The sequence below is a fragment of the Nesoenas mayeri genome (genome assembly GCF_963082525.1).
Source record: "Nesoenas mayeri genome assembly, chromosome: Z".
Taxonomy (NCBI): domain Eukaryota; kingdom Metazoa; phylum Chordata; class Aves; order Columbiformes; family Columbidae; genus Nesoenas; species Nesoenas mayeri.
The window spans coordinates 29,713,260-29,734,343 of NC_137542.1; the positions used below are offsets into that span (position 1 = coordinate 29,713,260).

Consider the following 21,084-nt stretch of genomic DNA (forward strand, 5'->3'; position numbering starts at 1 on the left):
ACAGTTAGAGAAAGCTCCCATGGAAAGCTGTAAAACAGAAGGCTTAAAGTTCACAGCATGAATGAATTTAATGTAAAATAACAGTGCTTCGCTACAGCAAAGTTCTTATGGGGAAACAGCTAATGATGGGGACAAAACCAAGTAAGAATAGGAAGGTGCAGCTTTTGTTATAGATTGCTGACCTTTGGTTACTCTGAACAATAACAGGAATCATTTACTTTCTTAAAACAATGCAGAAAAATTAAAGAAGGAGCAATAGAAATTATCTGAAGGATGGATGATGTGGTCTGCAGCTGGAGATCTACAGAGTTGACTCTGACAAACATTTAAAAGAAAACTGAGAAATTACTTGAACCCGTTACACTGTAGGAAGAAAACACCAGGTACTTAGATGACTCCTCAATCTAGGATAGACTAGCGGAAGCTAATGCTAAACTCAATCAACTTAGATATAAGGAACATGGTTCACGAAACAGCTTTTATAAAAAATCCACTCACACAGAAACACAAAACAGAGACAGGGCTCCTCCAGACTCTACAGTGCAAATGTCTGCTCTGCAATGCTGGTCCACTACATTGCCGCTGAGATCTCTCAGCACAACCAAATCATTCTCCAGTTTAGCAGAAGGGTACTGCTGAAGCAGGTGGAGAGCAGCTCTACATCATACAGCCTACAGTCTGATGCCAGAGCCTTCTAATGGGGGATGCATGATGCTGGAACATAACAAGCATAGCAAAGAACTAGACTATCTCCCTACCTCCCACCCCCCATAAGTTTTCTAGGTGTTTCACTAATATTCAGTATATTAGTATGCTTAATGCAGGTATTAGTTATGAGCTAACACTCTCAAGTCTGGACGTATCTGCACATGGACACAACAGATTGTTGATGTATCTGTTATGAAATCATTAAAGATGACAAAATAGAGAAGCTCTTGCACTAGTTGTGTCCATGGTAATGTGGCAGCTCAGAGTTTGTATTGGCATTTTGTAGCTAAAGTGTCTGAATTGCAAAAATATCCTGTTGGAAATGCTTGGGTCTTTTTTTGGAGCTAGGCTTTTTTCTCTGTGAATCTATGAATAATAAATGGACTCTCAGGTACATTATACAATACTTTGTATCTAGCATTAAAACCTTGTGATGCTTTTTGCATTACAAGAAAGTGTGTTTTCCATACCTATTATTTCAGACTGTAATTTACACTTCTTGTAATTTGTTTTTGAGAATCTGAACTGGATCTTAGCCTTTGAAGACAATCAACAAGAGGTTCCTTGTTTCTGACTGATTGCTCATAAATCAATACAACCTTGAATAATACTTCACTGAGAAAGAGGATTACAGCCTCCAGCAAGCTGTCTCAAAAACTCACTATTTGGTAAAGAATCTGATGCTGCCAGAAAGAATTAGATATGTACTGAGAAGACCTAACAGATTCAGCTGCCTCCTTGGAGGACTCAGTCAGAGGACTGCTCAGGTTCTTGCATAGTTTTGGGGTGTAGGCAGAAGTTAGATGTTGCCTAGAAGCTCACACAGCCAAATATGACAAGCATTTGATTTAAGAGATGAAGAGAATCCAAGTGATATTTGGAGATGAACTACAGGCAAGACCTGTTCCAAGTTTGAGAATGAACTTGGCCTATGGCTGTTCTTTATTACTACACAATCTTTTCATGGCCCTGTCAAAAGGCAGTCTTTTTATTGGGCTGCATTTATTTTTTTCTGTGGGGAAATAAATCTTCTCAATTATACCATGAATAATGCATTTTTCTCAAAGGAAAAAAGTTACCAAGTAGGTATTTCTAACTTACCTCTTCGATTAACAGGATCCTTAGCTACATACGCAACATAGTCAGTTGTATCCTGTCAAAAAAATAAGGTATGTACAATGAATGCAAAAAATCTTTGCACTAATCATAGCAAAAGATCACAGTCCCGAGTCTGCTTATTCCTGTGGGCAGAGCCTCAGATGACATATTTTGCCTTACAGTTACACACTATTTAAACCCCGTACAAATATTTATGGGTTTTGGTACTGATACCACCACTTTGTTTTCTCTAGAGTGTGATCTGTTTCAGCAGAACTTAAAAATTTCTTCCAAGACCTTTGAAAATCAATTAAACAAATTCAGTAGGATTTGTATCAGGTCTCATTTAGAAGGAAGGAGAATTAGAAGTCTTTGTCCTCAAAATACCCAGAGGTTTTTGTTCAGAACATGAATAATCAAGTGGTTTTGTGGCAGAAAGAGTGGGAGTCACAGCCCTGCTCCTCAGAAATACTGAGCAGCATTGTTTATTCATGTGTGACAAGCAGGCACGCTAACGTTACTGATGACAACGCCATACAGCACAGAGATGCTCAGCTGCTGCTCATCTGTGACAAGCAGTTTCCCAGGACGCTCTCTCCCAGCCCATAGGCTGGCCCCAGCCATCCCCATTGCCACAGGCCATCTTCTTCGGGGACTTTTTGCTTGCTCTCCTGCTCCTCTCACACTCCTCTGCACAAGTGGCACAGATTTTATCTTCATGCAGATGAAACAGAAAGACCAGTGCTTCTGGGAAACATGACCCTGCTGGGACATCTGGGAAATGCCATATATCCTTGATGTGATCAGGAAGTCCTGGTTAGATCCAGTATTTCCTGACATGCCTGGCTTGTCAGGTATGGCTAAACCTAACTGAGATATATGTAAGATACACTACAGCTGGCTGCATAAATCTACCCAAAGCATTTTCAGGGGACCAATCCAAGACCATTGACAATTACATCAAGACCTCGTGTCATAAAAAACAGCAATCTACAGTTAAAAGATGATAGACTTATTGAGCTTGGCTTTCTTTACTGCAAGCACACACCACCACCACACACCCAAAACAAATCACTGTGCTGCATATATATACAACTTCCTTCCTAAAGAGAGGGCAAGGGAAATGACGAAGCCTATTCATGGTTCTGGTGACAGATATGTAGCCATATCATGTAATGAATTATTGGAAGGTAATCGGACACAACAGTAATGAAGTTTGTCTGTAAAAAAAGCAGAGCATAGAAGAACAGTCCTAGCATTTTGTCCAGTAATTTCTTAAGCACTCAATGACATAGTGTCTGGGCAATGACTTGAGTGGAAGTAACAATGCATATCAACCAGTAAGCAGATGAGAAAAGAGGTTATACCTATAGACAGAGAGTCTATAGACGTCGCAAATAGAGCCAAGGTAAAGGCCTGTGAGTTGTTCCACAGGTATCAATATCATTTAATTGTTGCTACTCTTCCTTGCCTAGCTGTGCTGGTTTCTCACTCCATGCTCTCAAATTCTCTGAGGGACTAGCACATGCTGGGCATTGATCCCAAGAGACCACTGGGAGGGAAGAGAGTGAATGTACAGATGCAAATTGCGCTGTGCTGTTTAGATTTGGGGCCAGGAAACAGGCTGCAGATAATTTTATTTACTAGTACAGACATAGATAATGGATACATTTATGCCTGAGTAAATCATAGATCTATCTCATAGCCAGTGTGGGTGTAAGAGACTGGAACCACCTACTCTTTATTTCATCTAAAGCTCTCAGATTCAAGCTGACTATGACAAACCATTAAGGACAGGCACATTTCACAATGGCTAAATTAGAAGACTCCTATCAAAAGGCAATACAAGGATGGCCTGATGCAGCAAAGTGGCCCCTGACATTCAAGGACTGAAGACAAGTATGAATGAGCTATAATTTTCACCTCGAAGAAATTGCATTGCAGTGTTAAAATTTCGAGGCAGGGCTGAAACTGAAAAAGTACTGCCTTCAGGGACCTCTGAGAGACCTGCCTTATTAGACCTTATGAGATCTGCCTCTCTGAAATTTCAACAGGCATCTCCAAAAACAGATGTCTTGTCTAGCAGCCTGGAAACAGCTACTCGAAATGCCTATGGATGAAAAATATTTAGTGTATCATAAGGAGGGGCTGAAGAGAGGTAAAGCAGATTCAGAACAGAGTCTTGGAAGTGAACTAAAAGTGATTCTGAAATGGTATGTAAAAGGATTTGGTGGAGCGACTTTCAAGCTCCCATGTACTGACACAGCCAGAAACTGTCTGACTCATTCAATGGAGAATATTGCAAAAATATATATGGTACTCAAGCTGTTCTCCAAGACTTTGGAACACTTCTCCAGTGGATATATTTTGAATGATGGAAGTAATTAATGCTTAGGCAGTGGGACGAAAGATGCAAACTTAATTTCTGGTGTGAATGTGTGGCAGATACCCAGAGCAGAAAAGTGGATGGGTTGAGAAGTGGGGCAGCGTCACTTCTATAAAACAAACTTCAAAATTCAAAATAAGGGAAGTATTTCCTGAAGAAACAAGGGCACAGACATGGCTTCCTGTTTCAGTATGGCCTTGCTCCATCCGTTTTAAATCTCTTATGAGGAGATGAGCTTCTGGCTGGAGCCCAGCTGGTTTGGGGGGACACGGTTTGGTGGTGGCAATCTTCCAACAAGTGGAGATCATTAAGGGCTGATAACAGTTATGTCTGGATGACCCTCAGATAGGTTAATAAAGCTGTGACTTAAATCTTATCCTTGCATCTTATCTTCTTCCTTGTGCACACAGGACAAAGGAATCATCTGCTTTATGAACAAGCTTTTGATTTAAAGTTGTGCCAGATACTAGCCCACTGAGACAAGCCTGCAGAGCGTCATTAGATACTCATACCTACCCTCTCCACCTCCAGAATGAGATCACCATGCTGTGGTCTTATTGGGAATGCATCTTTACAATTTCACTGTCTCTTGTAGGCTCCTTTACACCATGCAATTTGATTTCTCTGGTAGCTCACTGACTCAGTAGCATGATTTTTATCTCTCTAAAACATTTGGAAGAGCTTGTTTACTCCAAATCCAATCCCTACTGCTGCTTCTCTCCTCTTTCCTGGTAAATCACTCTATCAGTGGGCAGTGTGCAATGGTGTTTCCAGGACTCAGCATTTGGGATGGCAGATGGGGAGCGAAGAATCTTCTTATGGAGGCAGGGAACTGTGCTAATCACTCCTCTGCCCACTTCAGGAATTGTTCATTTACAGCATCCACTGCAATCTGTTTGATTTCAAAGCTGCTGTTGATGCATTTTTTGTTACCCAAATTATTATGATACGGTGTCCTTTTCCTTTCTGGAACTGAAATGAGCTCAGGGGAGCTATACTAATACTGAAGTTTGCCCTTACGTTTTCTGAGGATAGAAAAATGAACAGAAAAAGTGCCAAGGATCTTCAAATTAACAGAGTTGAACTAAGAGAATTTAATTCACAAAGCAGGCTAGAAATTGCCTTACCTGTAGTACATGGCTGATAAATGACAGTTAATCATATGATGGAGGAATAGGCAGATCCATTCAAATAATTTAGGTTTTAAAGCTTTCAAACTTCTAAGGTAAGAGGTGAGCAAAGTCTCTATTTTATAATTCTCCCATTGCTGGGTGACAAATACTCTTTAAGCAAATTTAATATGTCTTTGGATGGGCTGCTTATAAAAACAGGGAAAAGCAAAGAAGTCTGCCCTTCGATCTAAATGAACCACATACGTAGCTGTATCTGAAAGCTTCGCAAAACTAGAAAGATCTCGGCTTTTCCTGAAAGCCTGTCTTCAAACTGCATAAGTGTAGTGAATATACCTGAAGGCTTTATTTAGCACAGTCTTCTTAATGTACACTTAGAGACAAGAAGAAAAGAAAGAAATGCACACATTGCTATAAATATAACTGCAACATAATCTATTGCCATTAAAAAAAAATAGTCAGGACAAAAATTCACACGATACCCATAGGAACATACTACATTACTCTGAAAAACAGAGCCCTGCTTATCAGTTATTATACGAATGCTCACAGCCATCCGATTCTTTTCATTTCAGTCATTCAAAAAGGAGGATTTATGACTGCTTGTCAGTTTTTTCCCCCAAAAAGAGTTTGATGGCAACAATCAAGGAGAATTTATGAAATAAGAAATAGGAGCTATTGTGGTTATATTTTTCTTTCAGTAAGCTATGCAATAAATTTTGCCACACAGCCCTCATAAAGCAATATCTATGTGGTGGAAAGCTTTAAAGAAATGCTTACCGGGTCACCTCCAGACGCAAAGGAAATGGATTGCATATGGTGATTCGCAATGATCTGTATGGATTAGAAAGAATATGTGTGAGTCAGTAGATTTTCTTACAGTTCACCCTTTTGATTTCTCTTTTGGTTTGTATGGGGGTGAAAATCCAAAACCAAGATCAAAATGACCTCTGCATTTCACCTACAAGGAGTGCAAAGAGTAGCATGATAATATAAACAAACTTAAGGATTGATGAATCTATTCTATATTCTTTAAAACCTAGAAGGACACAGCAAAATTGCTAAATGTGCTCAGAACTCCAGTAAATCATATAGATATGTCACATAGTATATTCAGAGAAATTTTCATCTGCTAAAACTCACTTTCTTTATTACAGATAGTGATGAATGGAGCAAAGGGTCCTATTCATCAAAGTACTTTTCTGCTGATGCTGCTCTGGTGAAATCAATGAAATCATGCCAATCTGCACACCAGCTAAGGTTTCTAACATTGCTTCCCATACCTACTGCATCATTTGATGTTTCAAACACCAACGTGTTTGCAATATGCAAACAGAATTTTGAATCTAGCTGCAACATAGCATTGTGGACAAAATCTCAGGCATTCTTCAGGGCATTTGAAATTCAATTTGCTTATGTACAACTTGAACTAATATGATATATCCCTGGCAAGAGACAAATTGTCGTGAACCTCTAATACAAGGAGAACAGCTCTGCTCCATTGCTATACTGAGATTTAACTTACGAAATCTTTCAATAATGAAATCATGTAACAACCAAGAAAGAAAAGGTCATTTGAAAGAACATTTCACTTGATAATTTAAGTCGCAGACACCACGCCAAGGAATTTGTCTGGTATAGGACAGGTCCCTTATTTAGTGCCCCACAGCATGTGATAATAGTTATCTGGATCTTAATTGCCCAATTTGGAGAGGGCACCTCATAGTTTAGAAAACTGTTTTGGAAAAAATGGGACTAAAAATATATTCTCTGGGATATTTTCCCATCCTGCATCTTAAGGACCTGAACTAGCAACTATCTTCCTTGGAAAGAAAAAAGCCTGACTTGAGTTTCTCTGCATCTTGCTGTTTCACCAACTCAGAGAGTTCACAAATATTTGTAGTGCTTTTTTCACCTAAAGAGTTCTTAATTTTCAAAATTCCTGCCTGTCCCACAGTAGCCTCTGAAAATACAGTTAATTTTTAAGTTTTCAGCAGTTAATTCTCGTTCTATTACTTGTCAGCAAGCATTTCCTTCTCTTTTTCCCATAAAGAAGTGAACACAGTGATAGAGATTAACTACTGCAGATTTGTTACACATTTAATATTGTCACTATCTTGAACTGTGCAAATAACTTGATCTTTTAGTTCACCATCAAAAAAAACCACAGGAAAATTATTCCAGATTGCCCCTAAACTTATTTTTCCAAATTTTGAGAAAACTTAAAAGTGCTTAAAACCGTCAGTTCAAGTTGGACCTTTGTTTTGTTTTGTTTTGTTTTAATTCCACAGGTAAACAGTTTAGTTTAGTTTAGTTTTAATCAGGGTTATTTCCCACTCCCTACTGCACCCCATATCAAAATACTTAAATAAGTACAATAAGCAAATTACCAACACCTTGCATTGCTTAAAAAAACTATCCATTAATGTTAGCACATAGTTTAGGAATATTCTAGTCTACCCAAATCTGCATTTTAAACAAATAAACAAAACAAAATCAACTTCCAGTCATCCCTGCTTAAAATGTCTACAAAACTGTTGCGCAGGGATACGTGCAATTGCCTTCCTGCTACCCCAAGGTCCAAACCCCATGTCTTGTCTTTTCTTTCCTTCCAGCCCCTCTGGGAAAAAGATGCTATTATAGAAGTTCACAGCCATCTTCCTGGGTGGGGGCCCAAAGGGCAAAGCTGCTGGGCCAGGCTTATTTTCGAATCAAATGCTTGGCACAAAGAAGAAACAAGGGAGACCACAGCCAGACTGGGGAAATCTGAGAAAACAGATGTTTCCCAGGCCTGCAGTACTCAGTCCAAACCTATATTAAAAAGAACGATGTGAGAGAAAGATAAACAGGCTTTTTAACTCAGAAAAAAAAAAAGGCAAAACATCTCAGGGAGGATTCTTCCCTGGGATGAATCAGTTTAACTCCATTTCTACCCTGACATTAGCTAAACACAAGGTGATTTTCAGGGTTTGGCTCTTTTTTGGTATATGTAATTTACATCAAGTTCCTGTGCTTCTGACTGGGAGCAACTGTCCTTATGAAAAGCACTGCTGTGTATACACCATTAAAAGGCTTCAAACTACTATAGCCAGCCATAATGCTGCTCCCACAATCTGTGCTTACTGCAGAAGATTATGATGTTTTCTCAGTAAGGATCAGAATGAAGATAAATCAACGAAAACATAATAATAAACAGTATGCTTTTTAATAGACAGTGTATGTATTCCTTCTTGTTCTTTATTCCTGATGCTCCTAAGGACAGCAGGTTGGTTTGGTTTTTTTTCTCTCTAGCTGTATCTGGGCAGAAGTTGCGTGCCCTAACGCAGTACGTGGCTCACAGCAAATACACAGCAGTGACTACGCATGTCTGTCTGCTTTCTCTTGTATACGTATACCCTGAGCAAGGATTTTTCTCATCTCATACATCGTTCACAACCCACTGCAGTGATTCCCCAAAGTCTGTCTGTACCTTCAGCACAATGAAGAAGAAGAAATGGACTACTTGACAAAGGCTGCCTTGTCTCTCTAAAAGACTGGCATTTCACTGCACTGCAAAATCCCCGAGGCTGTATTTTTAGCAGCACCTCAGGAACAGATTGCCCTTAAGGCTCTAAATGAGAAGAATGACAACAAAATTGGGGATGTGCATTGAGTCCTTTAGTCACTTACTCCAAATGTATTGCTTTTAACACTCTGAAAGTTAGTAATTGTACCCAACAAGAACTCCCACGACAAGAAAATGCCATTTCGTGTCATAAGTCTTTTAAGAGCAAAGCTACCTGAAACATGGAAAGAAGAAAATAATTCATCAGAGCTGTGTTGAATACTGGAATAAACTATGACTCCTACTATGCTTTATATTCTGCTTTCATTCATTTTATAGCCACTATTGTAGAATAACAACTTTGAGAAACTGAGTATTTTTGCAGACAGCAAATAATTTTGCAGTTGGCTGTTTATCAAAAGCCCCACCAATTAATATGGCAGTTACACTCACCTGTTTTGTATCCGGAGTCATTAGGTTTAAGCTGGTGGTGGAGATATTCAGCATTATGCTCATTCCTGCAAACTGAAGATTGCTCTTTCCCAAGATGCTAGAAAGAACTTTGCTTGGTGGCTGTGAGGTGGGGGGAAAAAAGCACATTTTTGTTCTCTCTTTAACTGGGATGACCTTCATTGTATGCAGAGTTAGCTGCAATCTTAAAGGTTTCTAAAAGTTACTGACTTTTCAAAGATCATTTCATTGCAACAGCTGTTTTCCTCTGGAGATAATTTCTCATTTATACTAATACTAGTAAGACTGATAATGCAAATACTAATAACAATAATAATAATGATGATAGCTAGGCAGGTATTCATCCACTCTTGACTCAACAAAACAGGGTTTCTGTGAGATACTAAAGTCTAATATTCACCAAGGGACCACATGAGCAGACTAAGATTAATACCTTAAGTCAGCATCTTAAAATGGCATTTTCTTATTCTGTAAAAACAGCCTCAACTCCTGAAAATAAATCTGTTGTTTACTCTGCATCTACTGACTGCTTTGCTCCCTTCCCAAATGGAAAGTGGGACTCCAGTGATACCAACGGAATACTCACAAAAGGGGATACACAGTGTTTTTATGCTTGTTGACTTCTCAGCAGTAGGTAAAAGCCCAGACTTAGGCTAAAACGTCTGTACGCTGGGGTATTAAAGATTACACCTAATTCAGAGAATAAGTATAAAGTGTGGGAATGTATCAAAAGCGATGCTATAACATTGATAACTTTTGTAGGCCTTTCAATAGATCTTAGGAGGTTTTGTAGCAATGCAAGTTATGTGGCCAAAGCAAAGTTTACAAACTTCTCACCTCTGACAGCTACAAGGAACCACACAGATTCATGAGAGCAGCCTCATTCAGGGAACCAAAGCCCGTGCAAAACCAGGCTGCCCACCAATAACAGACCAAGTCCTTCCACTTGCTGTACTTGCACTGATGAATATTTATGCTGGTCATTAGGATACAAAAAGCTGTGACTGGAGGCAGTGTTCTTCTGCCACTGTATTTGCATTTGAACTAAGCTTGTCCCTAGGAGGATGGATACACTTGTGATTCTTTACTCCTTAAACCTTACATATACTCAGTTTTAGCTTCTTTTCCTTCTGTTTAATTGATTAAAAATACACTACTTACATACTGTTCGTATGTAACATTTGTGGTGCACTATTTTAACTCTGGCATCTTATTTCACTAACTTCTCTTTCAAACAAGCCCTTTTGAATATTGTCATTTCTTTTCTTTCCTTAAATCCTCTTCATTGCAAGCTCATGCCTAAGGATCACCTGCCCACAGTGTCAGAAAAGTGTGAAAACTTGGCCTCAAGAAGTACATGTCACCCTAATCAAATTAATAAGCCACTAGTGGCAAAACCATGATGAAGGTAGAGATTGGCAAAAGATATCTGTAACACTTATCTGAAATGTTGTTAATTGGCAAGTTTTCTTCTCAGCCAGTAGACTTACTTTAAAAACACTATTTCTTGTTAATAACTGATAAGCAATGTTGCTTCCAAAACCAGTTATACAGCAAGGTGTCTCACTAGGCACTTGGGACCATTTAACCTACTTTTCCAATGATATTTTGCATCACTTTGCTTTTCAAGGAAAAAGATAATTTCCTCTTCCTTTTCAGGTTTAAAGGCAAAAGCCAGAGAACCCAGGAATGCCAATGTGATAAATTTGTTGGCAGGATGGGAAACCACAACCTTAATTTCTGAGACACTCGCCAATCATGCTGTGACATATGTTGTCATATATGCCTTATTTTGCCATGGGAAGAGTCTCCATTGCAAACAAATGGCATTTCATCCCGTTCCTTTCTGCTGGGATTCTACCTAGACAGTGGAGCAGCTGGAGAACCAGACAGATCTTTTCCTTCACCTGCTTGTTCTCCTGTGCCCAACAACACACACAAGGGCTATAATTCATTGCTTTCTATGCTTGTTCCCTTAGAGTCAGCATTAAATCCCAGCTTTGCTAGCAGGCCCCTGGAAGAGCAGGCAGTGCAATCCTGTTGACAGCCATCAGTGTAGGAGCCGAGACAAGGTTCCACCCACTCCTTGCCTGCAGATCCTAATGCCTACCACACAAATAAGAATACAAGCATGGTGATAACTGTGTCAGGCCAATGCTCGCTGGACCTGCCATCAGTGCTGGCCACTGAGCATCGGAAACAGGTGTTTATGGAAAGAGCATAGGGAAGAGAAGACCACCTGATATGTTCTCTCCATTTCCAGAAATTGTTGATTTCCAAACTCGTTGTCACTGGTAGAGGTATGCTCCAAGAACAGATCTAATCACTTTCAAAACTGTGTATGTTTCTGGCCTCTGCAATAGCTTCCAGCACCTACTTCCACAATTTGCTTACGCATTCTATGAAAAGGCATTTATTTTTGTTTGTTTTAAGCTGTCCACCTGCAATCTACAAAAGAAAGAAAAGGAGGAGTTTCTACAGTAGGAACATAGAGGCAGGCCACAGTCTTTTCCCTAGATGTACTCGAACTTCTAGAAGCCTATAAAAGCAAATCGTGATCAAAGGGCAAGAGGCAACATACAGTAGGTGAAAACAGCCAATACTTTAAATGATCAATGATCTGCAATTCTCAAAGCTGCTATAAAGTCACCTGCCTGCTGTGTCTCATCTCCTCTGTGTTGAACTTAGAAAAAAACAGTCAACTGTACCACAAGAAAAGAAAAATACCTTTCGTTTCTTGAAGGCTCCTTTGGTACCAGGTACAGCTTCACAAACGCGACTGATTGCTTCCCTGAAGAGACAGAAAAAAGCTTTATGTCGGACGTGTGGGTTTCTTCATTATACTTGAAATGCACTGGCAGAGGACAGCTTTGGACCATATTTCTGTTCACAAGTGAGGATAGTCAGCAAGTCAATTAGCTCTCTTCTCAAGGCAAAAACAGGTGGCATTCAAATTTAGACTACTTCAGTGTGAAGTGAAATACAGTAAATAGTCAATGTTAGTGTAACAAAGAGTATCTTGAGAACTACAAAAGACAGAAATGTTTTCTTGCACTATTAAAAAGACCTTTTCTTATCAGACATCAGAATATTTGTCTTAATACCTTCTTCCATGCCTCATTTTTGTACCTTATTAAGCCACGAGGAATCAGATCATAAGACGTCTTTAATCAACATTGCTTTACATGTTTCTTGTAATGTAAGGGACAGTAACTATCATTTTTCTCACTACTATACTGTGCACTTTTCCAGTTGGAGCAAAACCACCTGGCTTTGAATAATATCAGAACCCTAAAATATTCCTGGTAATATGCATGTTTTATATGATATAATCTACAAAATTTTAACTGATTTTTAATAGAATCTGGATAATTTATTTGTGGCTCTATTTTTACATTGTAAGCAAAATTAATGCCATTAACATTTTGCTTCAGTTTTCTAATGCGGCTTCATTCTTCTTATCATCCTACTCAGGTTGAATGAAAGAATTGCATGTTGAAAATGAATTTGGATTCATAATCTCTCATAGGAGAGTAACTGTGTACTACAACAACTCTTGAAATCATATTGCTACAAACAAATCTTATAGATCCTTTCAGTATTTAACAACTTATTAACTGAATAACCAATCTGCTCAGTATTTCAAATTCACTTCTGTGCATGCAGAGACCTTCCTGCAATCATTAGCTACAAAGCTGTAATAGACCAGTCCCGTTAAAACTGTAAGACTGAACAGTTGCACAGGGATGAGTAAGGTGACTCCACACTTTAACTGTTTTAAATATAGATTGAGACTAACAGCATACTTTAGTTAGACCTAAAGACATGCAAATTAGATGCATTTTATGAAAGAAATAAAAAAACACACACAGAATGGGAGACAATGAGCTACAAGCTAAATAATAGTCAAAATCATCAAAACTTTGAAACATCACCGTGATAAAAAGATAAATTATTTTAATTGTATGCCATGTGCAGGATGATATTTCAACTATGTGTTAAGTGAAAGCACAGGATCAACAACTGAGTCAGAACACAAATGTCATATACATATCAGCATTCAACATATAATGGCTCAGCAAACGTCACAGATTTAACTGGTTGCAATCAGTAATCGCTATATAGTTATGCCTTGGTTGCTTTTACCTAGGGCCCAATCCAAAGTTCAACTCACCTGAAAGAATCATATTAATTTATTATATTTGGGTGGTGTGTTGTTGTGGAGGTGGAACAGCCCCTACAGCAGGTTTAAGGTCCTGTCATTCTGAAGAATAATGAAGTTTATAGCAAGAGATAGTAAAAAAAGCTTTCAGTCACACAATCCTTTCATGAGGTCCAGAGGAGAGCTTGTTTGTTCCACAGCTTGTATTTTTCAACATCTGGTCATCTATTAAAGTTGCTTCTCACTACAAACCCTGCCTTGCACGTGCCCTCAGACCATCACAGCTAGAACCGCACATGTCACAGCTCAGCACTTGTGTTTAGCTCCTGCACTTACCACAATGCTTCTTTGACTCCAAACAAGTGTTTTAGTTAAAATAGCTACTAACTTTTCTTACAGAGCAAGTAAAAATTGCATGGTTTTAAGGAGCAGCCCTGAGGCACCTCTGAAACACCGTATGGCAAGCATCACACTTTGTGATCATCATGATACTGAGACATAGGTTTCTCATGAAAATATAATCAGGAAAAAGAAATACTATTCTTCTCCACTAAAAATGCTTTTATTTGATTCAGGAAAAGCAAACAGGCATTGTGTCATACAGAGCTATCCCCTCAGCCTTGCCACTGAGCTTAAGCTTCTGGTTTCCCATCACTTTCTTGCACCAAACCAAATCCTTTGCAGGCAATGGGGTGGGAAGTCCAGGTCTGTGGCAGTGCCCAGCCCACTGCTGTCCTTCAGGCCCATGCTGCTCGCTGCTCCAGGTGTGCCTGAGCTTCCCAGGCATGTTGGCTGCAAGCTGCTGACACAGAGGCATCACCAGCACTTCATCCTCTTTGTCTCCTCCCGTGGCCTGATTAGCGCACTGAGATCCCTCATAGGTTTTGCCTCTCACAAAAAGGATTTGTATTTCAGATATACGAACTGTGCTTGAGGGGTGAATTGCCTGTAACTTCCTCTCTCTTACTATTTGCATCCACCATCTTCTCTCTCTCTAGCAGCAACATGGAGTAGGTAGGAAGGCAATTTGCAGGCCACTACACCTGACAAAAACAAGCAAACAAACAAACAAACAAACAAAAATTTTACAAGCTTGTTATTTTTCTGGTGCAGGGCTGGGATTTGTAGTGGGTTTTGCCTCTTCTGCCTGCCAGCTTCTGATAATCAGACGTAAAGTGTGTTACTCAATAGACCCATCTCACTCAAGGACCTTGTTGATCAAACTGCCACTTGAGTGTAGGAGAGGAAATGCACCAGCTGAAGAGGCTGGAGCCCAGGCCTGAGGGTTGGCAAGGCAGCCTCAGTTATTGTGTGCGTGCCCTGCCTCGGCAGAGCCGGCAAAGCAAGAAGTATCTGAAAATCTAGAATATATTAATACATCCTCTTGCTCAGTAACAAAGTGCTATAGGTTTTCCAACCACCTGCCTTCCTTTTAGTAAAATATCTTGGTTTCACCAAACCTGACGTTCCCAAAGTCTGCAGGAAGACTGGAAGTGGAGGGAAGGACCTGAGAAAGGTTGACAGCTTCTTGAGATACAGGTCAGATGAGGCAGGATGTCTGAGTGAAAAACTGACAATTCTTTTGAGTTTGGTTTTTGAAACTCTGTGAATCCTAGATGTGCTCAAGAAACTGCAGGTTTTAAGTTAGCAATGCTTTTGGTGAAAATGCTGGGAGCCTCAGAAAACATATTCATAAAGCAGTTCTGGCTCAGCAAGGTCAGAGCAGCCTGGCAGCGACTTTGTGTACCTGCAACAAAAGGCACACTACTTTCCCACCTGGGAGTTAAAGAGTCTTAAAGAAGTATCTGATGAAAACTAGAAGAAAAAGGATGGCTGAGTATCTGCCACCACACTTATAGGTACTTTTTCCAAGGGAAGGTTCCTGGATCTCTCTGCTCAGAATATTCTAGATCATCGGGGGTGGGGGCGGGGGGTGGAGGACGGTCAGGGATGGTCATGTGGAAAAGACATCCTAAAGACTTATTTCCAGTTTGCATTGCCAGACAGCACAGGGCAGACATAAGCTTTTTTTTTTCAGAAAATTGAATTTGCAAATGCCTCTTCAGAACTAACACCTGAGCCTCAAATTAAGCCCGGAAATAGATATTGCTGCTAGGTTGAGAGTGCTGTTACCCAGCTTGTGCATGCAAACACTTGTGTAAGGAAGACAAAAGCAGAAGTTCTGGACATATCTGCATGGCTAAACAGTTGCACAGAGTTTGGAAAAGTTGGATGCAACTACAATTTCTTCCTTTCCAGTAAGAAAGTTATCCAACATAAGCACACATTACACCTTCCTAAGCCACATGCTGTTTCATGAGCTATGCTCAGATAAACACCAGTGTAGAGTTATCTTGATCTCTGGTAAAATTAGCTACTGTGCTGTCTGCAGTAGGGACCACATGCTGAGTTCCAAATCTGTCTGAGTATTTTCTGCCTTGCAGATGGTCATACCGTGGAGTCACTTTCTTGGCACCCAGGATGTTGTGTATTTTGAGTATAACTTCAGCACACAAATGTATCCAGTGAAAAACTAGGGATACGTGTTTTCAGAGGCTGACCTATTCTGCTTTAAAGTGACTTGATACCTCTCTGAGACAGAAAAAAAAGACATTTTACATTGCCATTTCATTCCATTAAAAAGGCTAATGCCCTGATATTTTTCATAGCTTTAGTCATATTTTACTCTGTTATATAAAGCAGCCCACTCACGAAGCTCAAATCTGTTCCTCTATGAACCACCATCACATGAAAATACCCTCCCTTCTTGTGCTTTCAATGATTATTTTGGCTGTGATGCTAGGTTTTGTTGTTGCTGTTTTAAATTAATATGATTTAATTGATTAAAAACCAGAATTCTGGAACTCATATTTCAAGGAAATTACAAGCACATACAAATTACACAGATTTTCTCAATACGTTTGGAAAAAGTATAGCCATCTCAAATATCTATACGAGAAACTGTGACTAGCTTTCAGTCTGAAGTGTTTTGTATGATAAAACTTTAAACTATGGATATTCTGTTGTTAACATCTTCTAGTATCTTACAGTTACAGTATCACAGTATCACAGTATGTTTGGGATTGGAAGGGACCTCAAAAGATCATCTAGTCCAATCCCCCTGCTGGAGCAGGAACGCCTAGGTGAGGTTGCACAGGAACATGTCCAGGTGGGTCTTGAATGACTCCAGAGAAGGAGACTCCACAACCCCCCTGGGCAGCCTGTTCCAGTGCTCTGTCACCCTTACTGAGAAGAAGTTTTTTCTCAAATTTAAGTGGAACCTCTTGTGTTTCAGCTTGATCCCATTACCCCTTGTCCTATCATTGTTGGCCAACGAGAAGAGCCTGGCTCCATCCTCATGGCACTCACCCTTTATATATTTATAAACATTAATAAGGTCACCCCTCAGTCTCCTCTTCTCCAAACTAAAGAGACCCAGCTCCCTCAACCTTTCCTCATAAGGGAGGTGCTCCACTCCCTTAATCATCTCTGTTGCTCTGCGCTGGACTCTCTCCAGCAGTTCCCTGTCCTTCTTGAACTGAGGGGCCCAGAACTGGACACAATATTCCAGATGTGGTCTCACCAGGGCAGAGTAGAGGGGAAGGAGGACCTCTCTTGATCTACTAACCACTCCCCCTTGTAATACACCCCAGGATGCCATTGGCCTTCCTGGCCACAAGGGCACAGTGCTGGCCCATGGTCATTCTGTTGTCCACCAGGACCCCCAGGTCCCCTTCCCCTACACTGCTCTCTAATATGTAATTTCCCAACCTATACTGGAACCTGGGGTTGTTCCTGCCCAGATGCAGGACTCTACACTTTTCCTTGTTAAATTTCATTAGGTTATTCCCTGCCCAACTCTCCAGCCTGTCCAGGTCTCGCTGGATGGCAGCACAGCCTTCTTTGCCACCTCCAAAACACAGGGCTTCACGGGTTAAAAAATAGACATTAAAAGGTGAACTTTATAAATGAAAGCATTACATGTCTCAAAAATTTGTACAGAAGGTTTTGAGTTATTTCTTAACAGCATTATATCCCCACCAATTTTGCTGAATAATTTATAAATCATTACCAAGTGTGGCACTACTATTTACTAAAGAGAAAGAAAGTTATACCAAATATAAAAATAACTTGGTCCTGAAAAAGAAAAAAATGGAGACCAAAAATACATTTTCAGAAAACCGTTTAATAATTTAAATACTACTTGTTCATTTGCCAAATAGGCAAAATGATCGTGTGCTGTCTGAAGTATCACAGGCAACAATTCACAAGCTCTCAAGATTTCATGATATTACTGTTTACAGAACTTCAAATGCCAACTGGCAAATTGACCGTGTCTGGAAGATGTAAGGCTGAGAAGCAGCCAAGGAACACAGAACAGAGAATGGATGGGGAGGCTGTGTGGCATGGATGCACCCACTGCCCAAATTCAGAGTACCATGCCAGGAGCACCCCTGGAAGGGACCCCTCCAGAAAGTGGCGCAGAGACCAAGCAATGCCATTTGTTACACCAGCCTGACGGCAGTGGAACCTGTCCTGACCGCACAAGTGAAAGAAAACCTGGAACAAAAGGTGTGTGGAATAAGGAAACATTGGCAGATATGGCACACAAGCTGTTGTCACTCGTAGAGCAAGGAGACGATGACTCCTCCTTTTCTCCCCCTTAGCTCCTCATTTTGTTTCTTGAAATGGAGTTTTTTCACACGTAGAAAATCTACAAGTAGAAAATAAAAGGAGGATGGCTGACTTCATTTTTGGTTTATTGAATAAATTTTATACAGTAAAAGGTTAGGCTTTGGCAACCGTTAGACATAGAGTTCCACATGTTATTAAGTATGTAGTATGCAATCTGTGTGATGGTTGTTATCCATACACTCCTGTATCTTCACATCAATGTACTAATAGAAATCAAAGCACTTGAGAGAACTCTTGCTTCTTCTGCCCAAGAAACTTTTTATCCATTGGTATGCACAATGGCAGCTCTGTTCTCAGTATTTATAGATGATCTAACTTGATGAAATATTTGAGGCAATTTCTGTACAATCTTCACTTTCTTTTGTAACATTAAAGTAAGTTTCAGAAACTTTGTTTCATTCATGAGTCACAGAGAAGTCTACCTGATCTTGATGACTTCTTCTAATACAGCAGTTCTGAACAATTAATATTTTCAGAAATGTAGAGTGACACTGTTTATCCAGTAACACACCTTATTTAGATATATCTGTCCACTCTGCATGCACACACAGGCAGATTTCTGCTTAGCAAAACTGGAGCAAACAGATCAAGTTTTTCTTTACAGATATAACAAATACATGCCACAAACAGGCAATGCCACAGAGGCATACAGCTGCTCCTCCACTGCTGAGAACACAGTTGTGTTCTCACAGTTCGTGAGAACGCAGTCGTATACCTGCAATTCACCTTTATTTAGACTCTGACAATCTTGGTCCAAAACCTGGGGTACCTTTCAAAGAGGAAACCTCTTAAAATATTTGTTGCAGGATTTATGGACATAAAGTGAGGGTATACAAAAAACTGAAGAAAAATGTACTTAGAGGTTTAGATATGTTGGGTAGCTCCAATCCTTTAAAGTCTTTTGTGACATTCAGACCTGACTCAGGCTGGTCTTCGCTGTTGACTCTAGTAGTGGCCAGGGAGATGGAGAGAAAAAAGACTCTTCTGTTGCTAAATCAGGATCATAGTAACCTCCAAACTAGGTCCAGCCTCAGGTCATTTACTCAAAAGGTAGCCCATAGCAGGTATTTCAAAGGAAGGCCTAGGAAACCTTACAGAAGTAAAATGAAAAAATTCAGTCTAATGAGTATTCTTCTCTAATCCCTAATGGGCTTCATGTCCAAAGCAGGACTTCAGAGAGAGATATCTTCCAAAACCTCTTTTTCATTAGAGAATTAAAGTTCTAACACTGCCATAAGATATATGACATTTTATAAATATACAAACTATATTTGCCAAAAAGGACTGTCCAGTGGTGATGAACTGTGTGATGTGATTGGACATGTCATATGAAACACACTCAAATTCCTTACGCCTTCTTTCATCTGTGTAATCAAACTGCTAGGTGCTATTAGCAGAAGAAATTGAGATTGTCTCTGTTTCCAAGGTTCCAGGCAGTTGTTAACTTTGCCCTGTGATTTGAATTTAAAACAATTTAAGACCACTCTATCTCAGTCCTTCTGCTTCTGCAGAATCAACTGCAGTCATCAGATTTCTGAAAACTCAGCCTACAGGTGTACCAAAACTGTTTTCCTGATCATTTATTTGGCTTTCAAGTCTCCACCTTTCCCATCCTCTGAGAGGCTCTTTGCTTTCTCAAAAAGGCAAGTGGAACTGGGGAAGCTCAATGAATTATTCTAACTCAGGTTTTGCATTACCATATATGAGTTGAATTAATCCAAATACTAGCTAACATGTTCTCCACTAATTCTACATTGAAAATGAAAGATTTCAAGTTAAACGTAGAAAGCTCTATTTATTCTAACCCATTTCTGTGCTAAACTAGCCCATGTAAATTATTCTCTGACAGTATCAGGCACTATAGCTGTCACTGCCTCACACAGAGGTGTGCTGTATGAATTATAAGGATGCCCCCATCCACTTTTGGGAATCCTGCTTCCTGGTGAACTAAGCATTAGTCAGCACCCTGTGTGTCCTAGAGCTTTGGCCCTGAAGTAACTGTGCATAAGGAAAGGAGATTCTCATTCACACCGTTTCCTGCACAGAGCTATGTATCCAGGCTACGGTGCGGCTGTGCCACCCCCTAGGCACCATCCCCTAGGCACTACTCCACATCCAGGGTCCACATAGCAGAAAGCAGTGGTGAACCACACTCACCTTCTAAGTAAGACAGCATGTTAAGGAGGAGACTGAATACAGAACTCACTGCAGATAACACGTTACCTATCCATCTTCAAAAATAACAGAGGAGAGATTCTTCCTTTTCATTGTCTTCCATCCTTTTTTCAGTGATGCTTGCTGACAGGGAATGTCTGCAAAAAATACAGATTCAGTTGAAAGAAACACTACGTCAACTGACCTTCATCCATATTGTTTAGCATGGGACTTGAACCCAGCTCTAAAATTTGGATTTCCATCATCTCCCCTCCAGAAGCTTGGAATACTAGCATAAATGGGTTTAGTTTTCACAATTAATAGTCCAGGCCCCAAATCTGGAGAGGAATCTCTTTCAAATTGTTCAGCCCACCAGGATTCATGGAGACAACTGGGATCAGAGTGTGGATTGGGGTCCACTGCCAATACAAAGTATTTTGGTCCTCTGATCTACTTGCTCTTAACACAACATGCAAGATAATGTTTTACCGAGCACAGGAAGGTGTGGGTTTCTGAAGCTGCATGCAGCAAACTGATGGCATTCAAAAAAATAAAGCCAAATACTGCTATACAATGAACAGTGCATGTAACATTATTCTAATTCAATCCAGTGCATAACTACACTCATGCATACAGCACAGTAGCGAAGACTCATTACACTACAACAGATTTAACAACAAGCATGCAAACATATTATATGAACTGCAAACATGGCACATGATGCAAAAGAATGTTA

The 21,084-nt window shown here is 39.9% G+C and overlaps 1 protein-coding gene across 1 annotated transcript in view; it reads right to left on the bottom strand.

The window, feature by feature from the left end:
• Window positions 1-21,084, bottom strand: part of SHC3 (SHC adaptor protein 3) — a gene marked incomplete at both ends in the record, with an annotated part of 57,456 nt that overhangs the window by 11,589 nt on the left and 24,783 nt on the right. Inside the window, 4 exons of the mRNA XM_080362810.1 lie at window positions 1,810-1,861; window positions 6,103-6,156; window positions 9,320-9,439; window positions 12,065-12,128. Of these exons, the coding sequence (XP_080218936.1) occupies window positions 1,810-1,861; window positions 6,103-6,156; window positions 9,320-9,439; window positions 12,065-12,128 (290 nt within the window). The remainder of the gene's footprint in view (window positions 1-1,809; window positions 1,862-6,102; window positions 6,157-9,319; window positions 9,440-12,064; window positions 12,129-21,084) is intronic.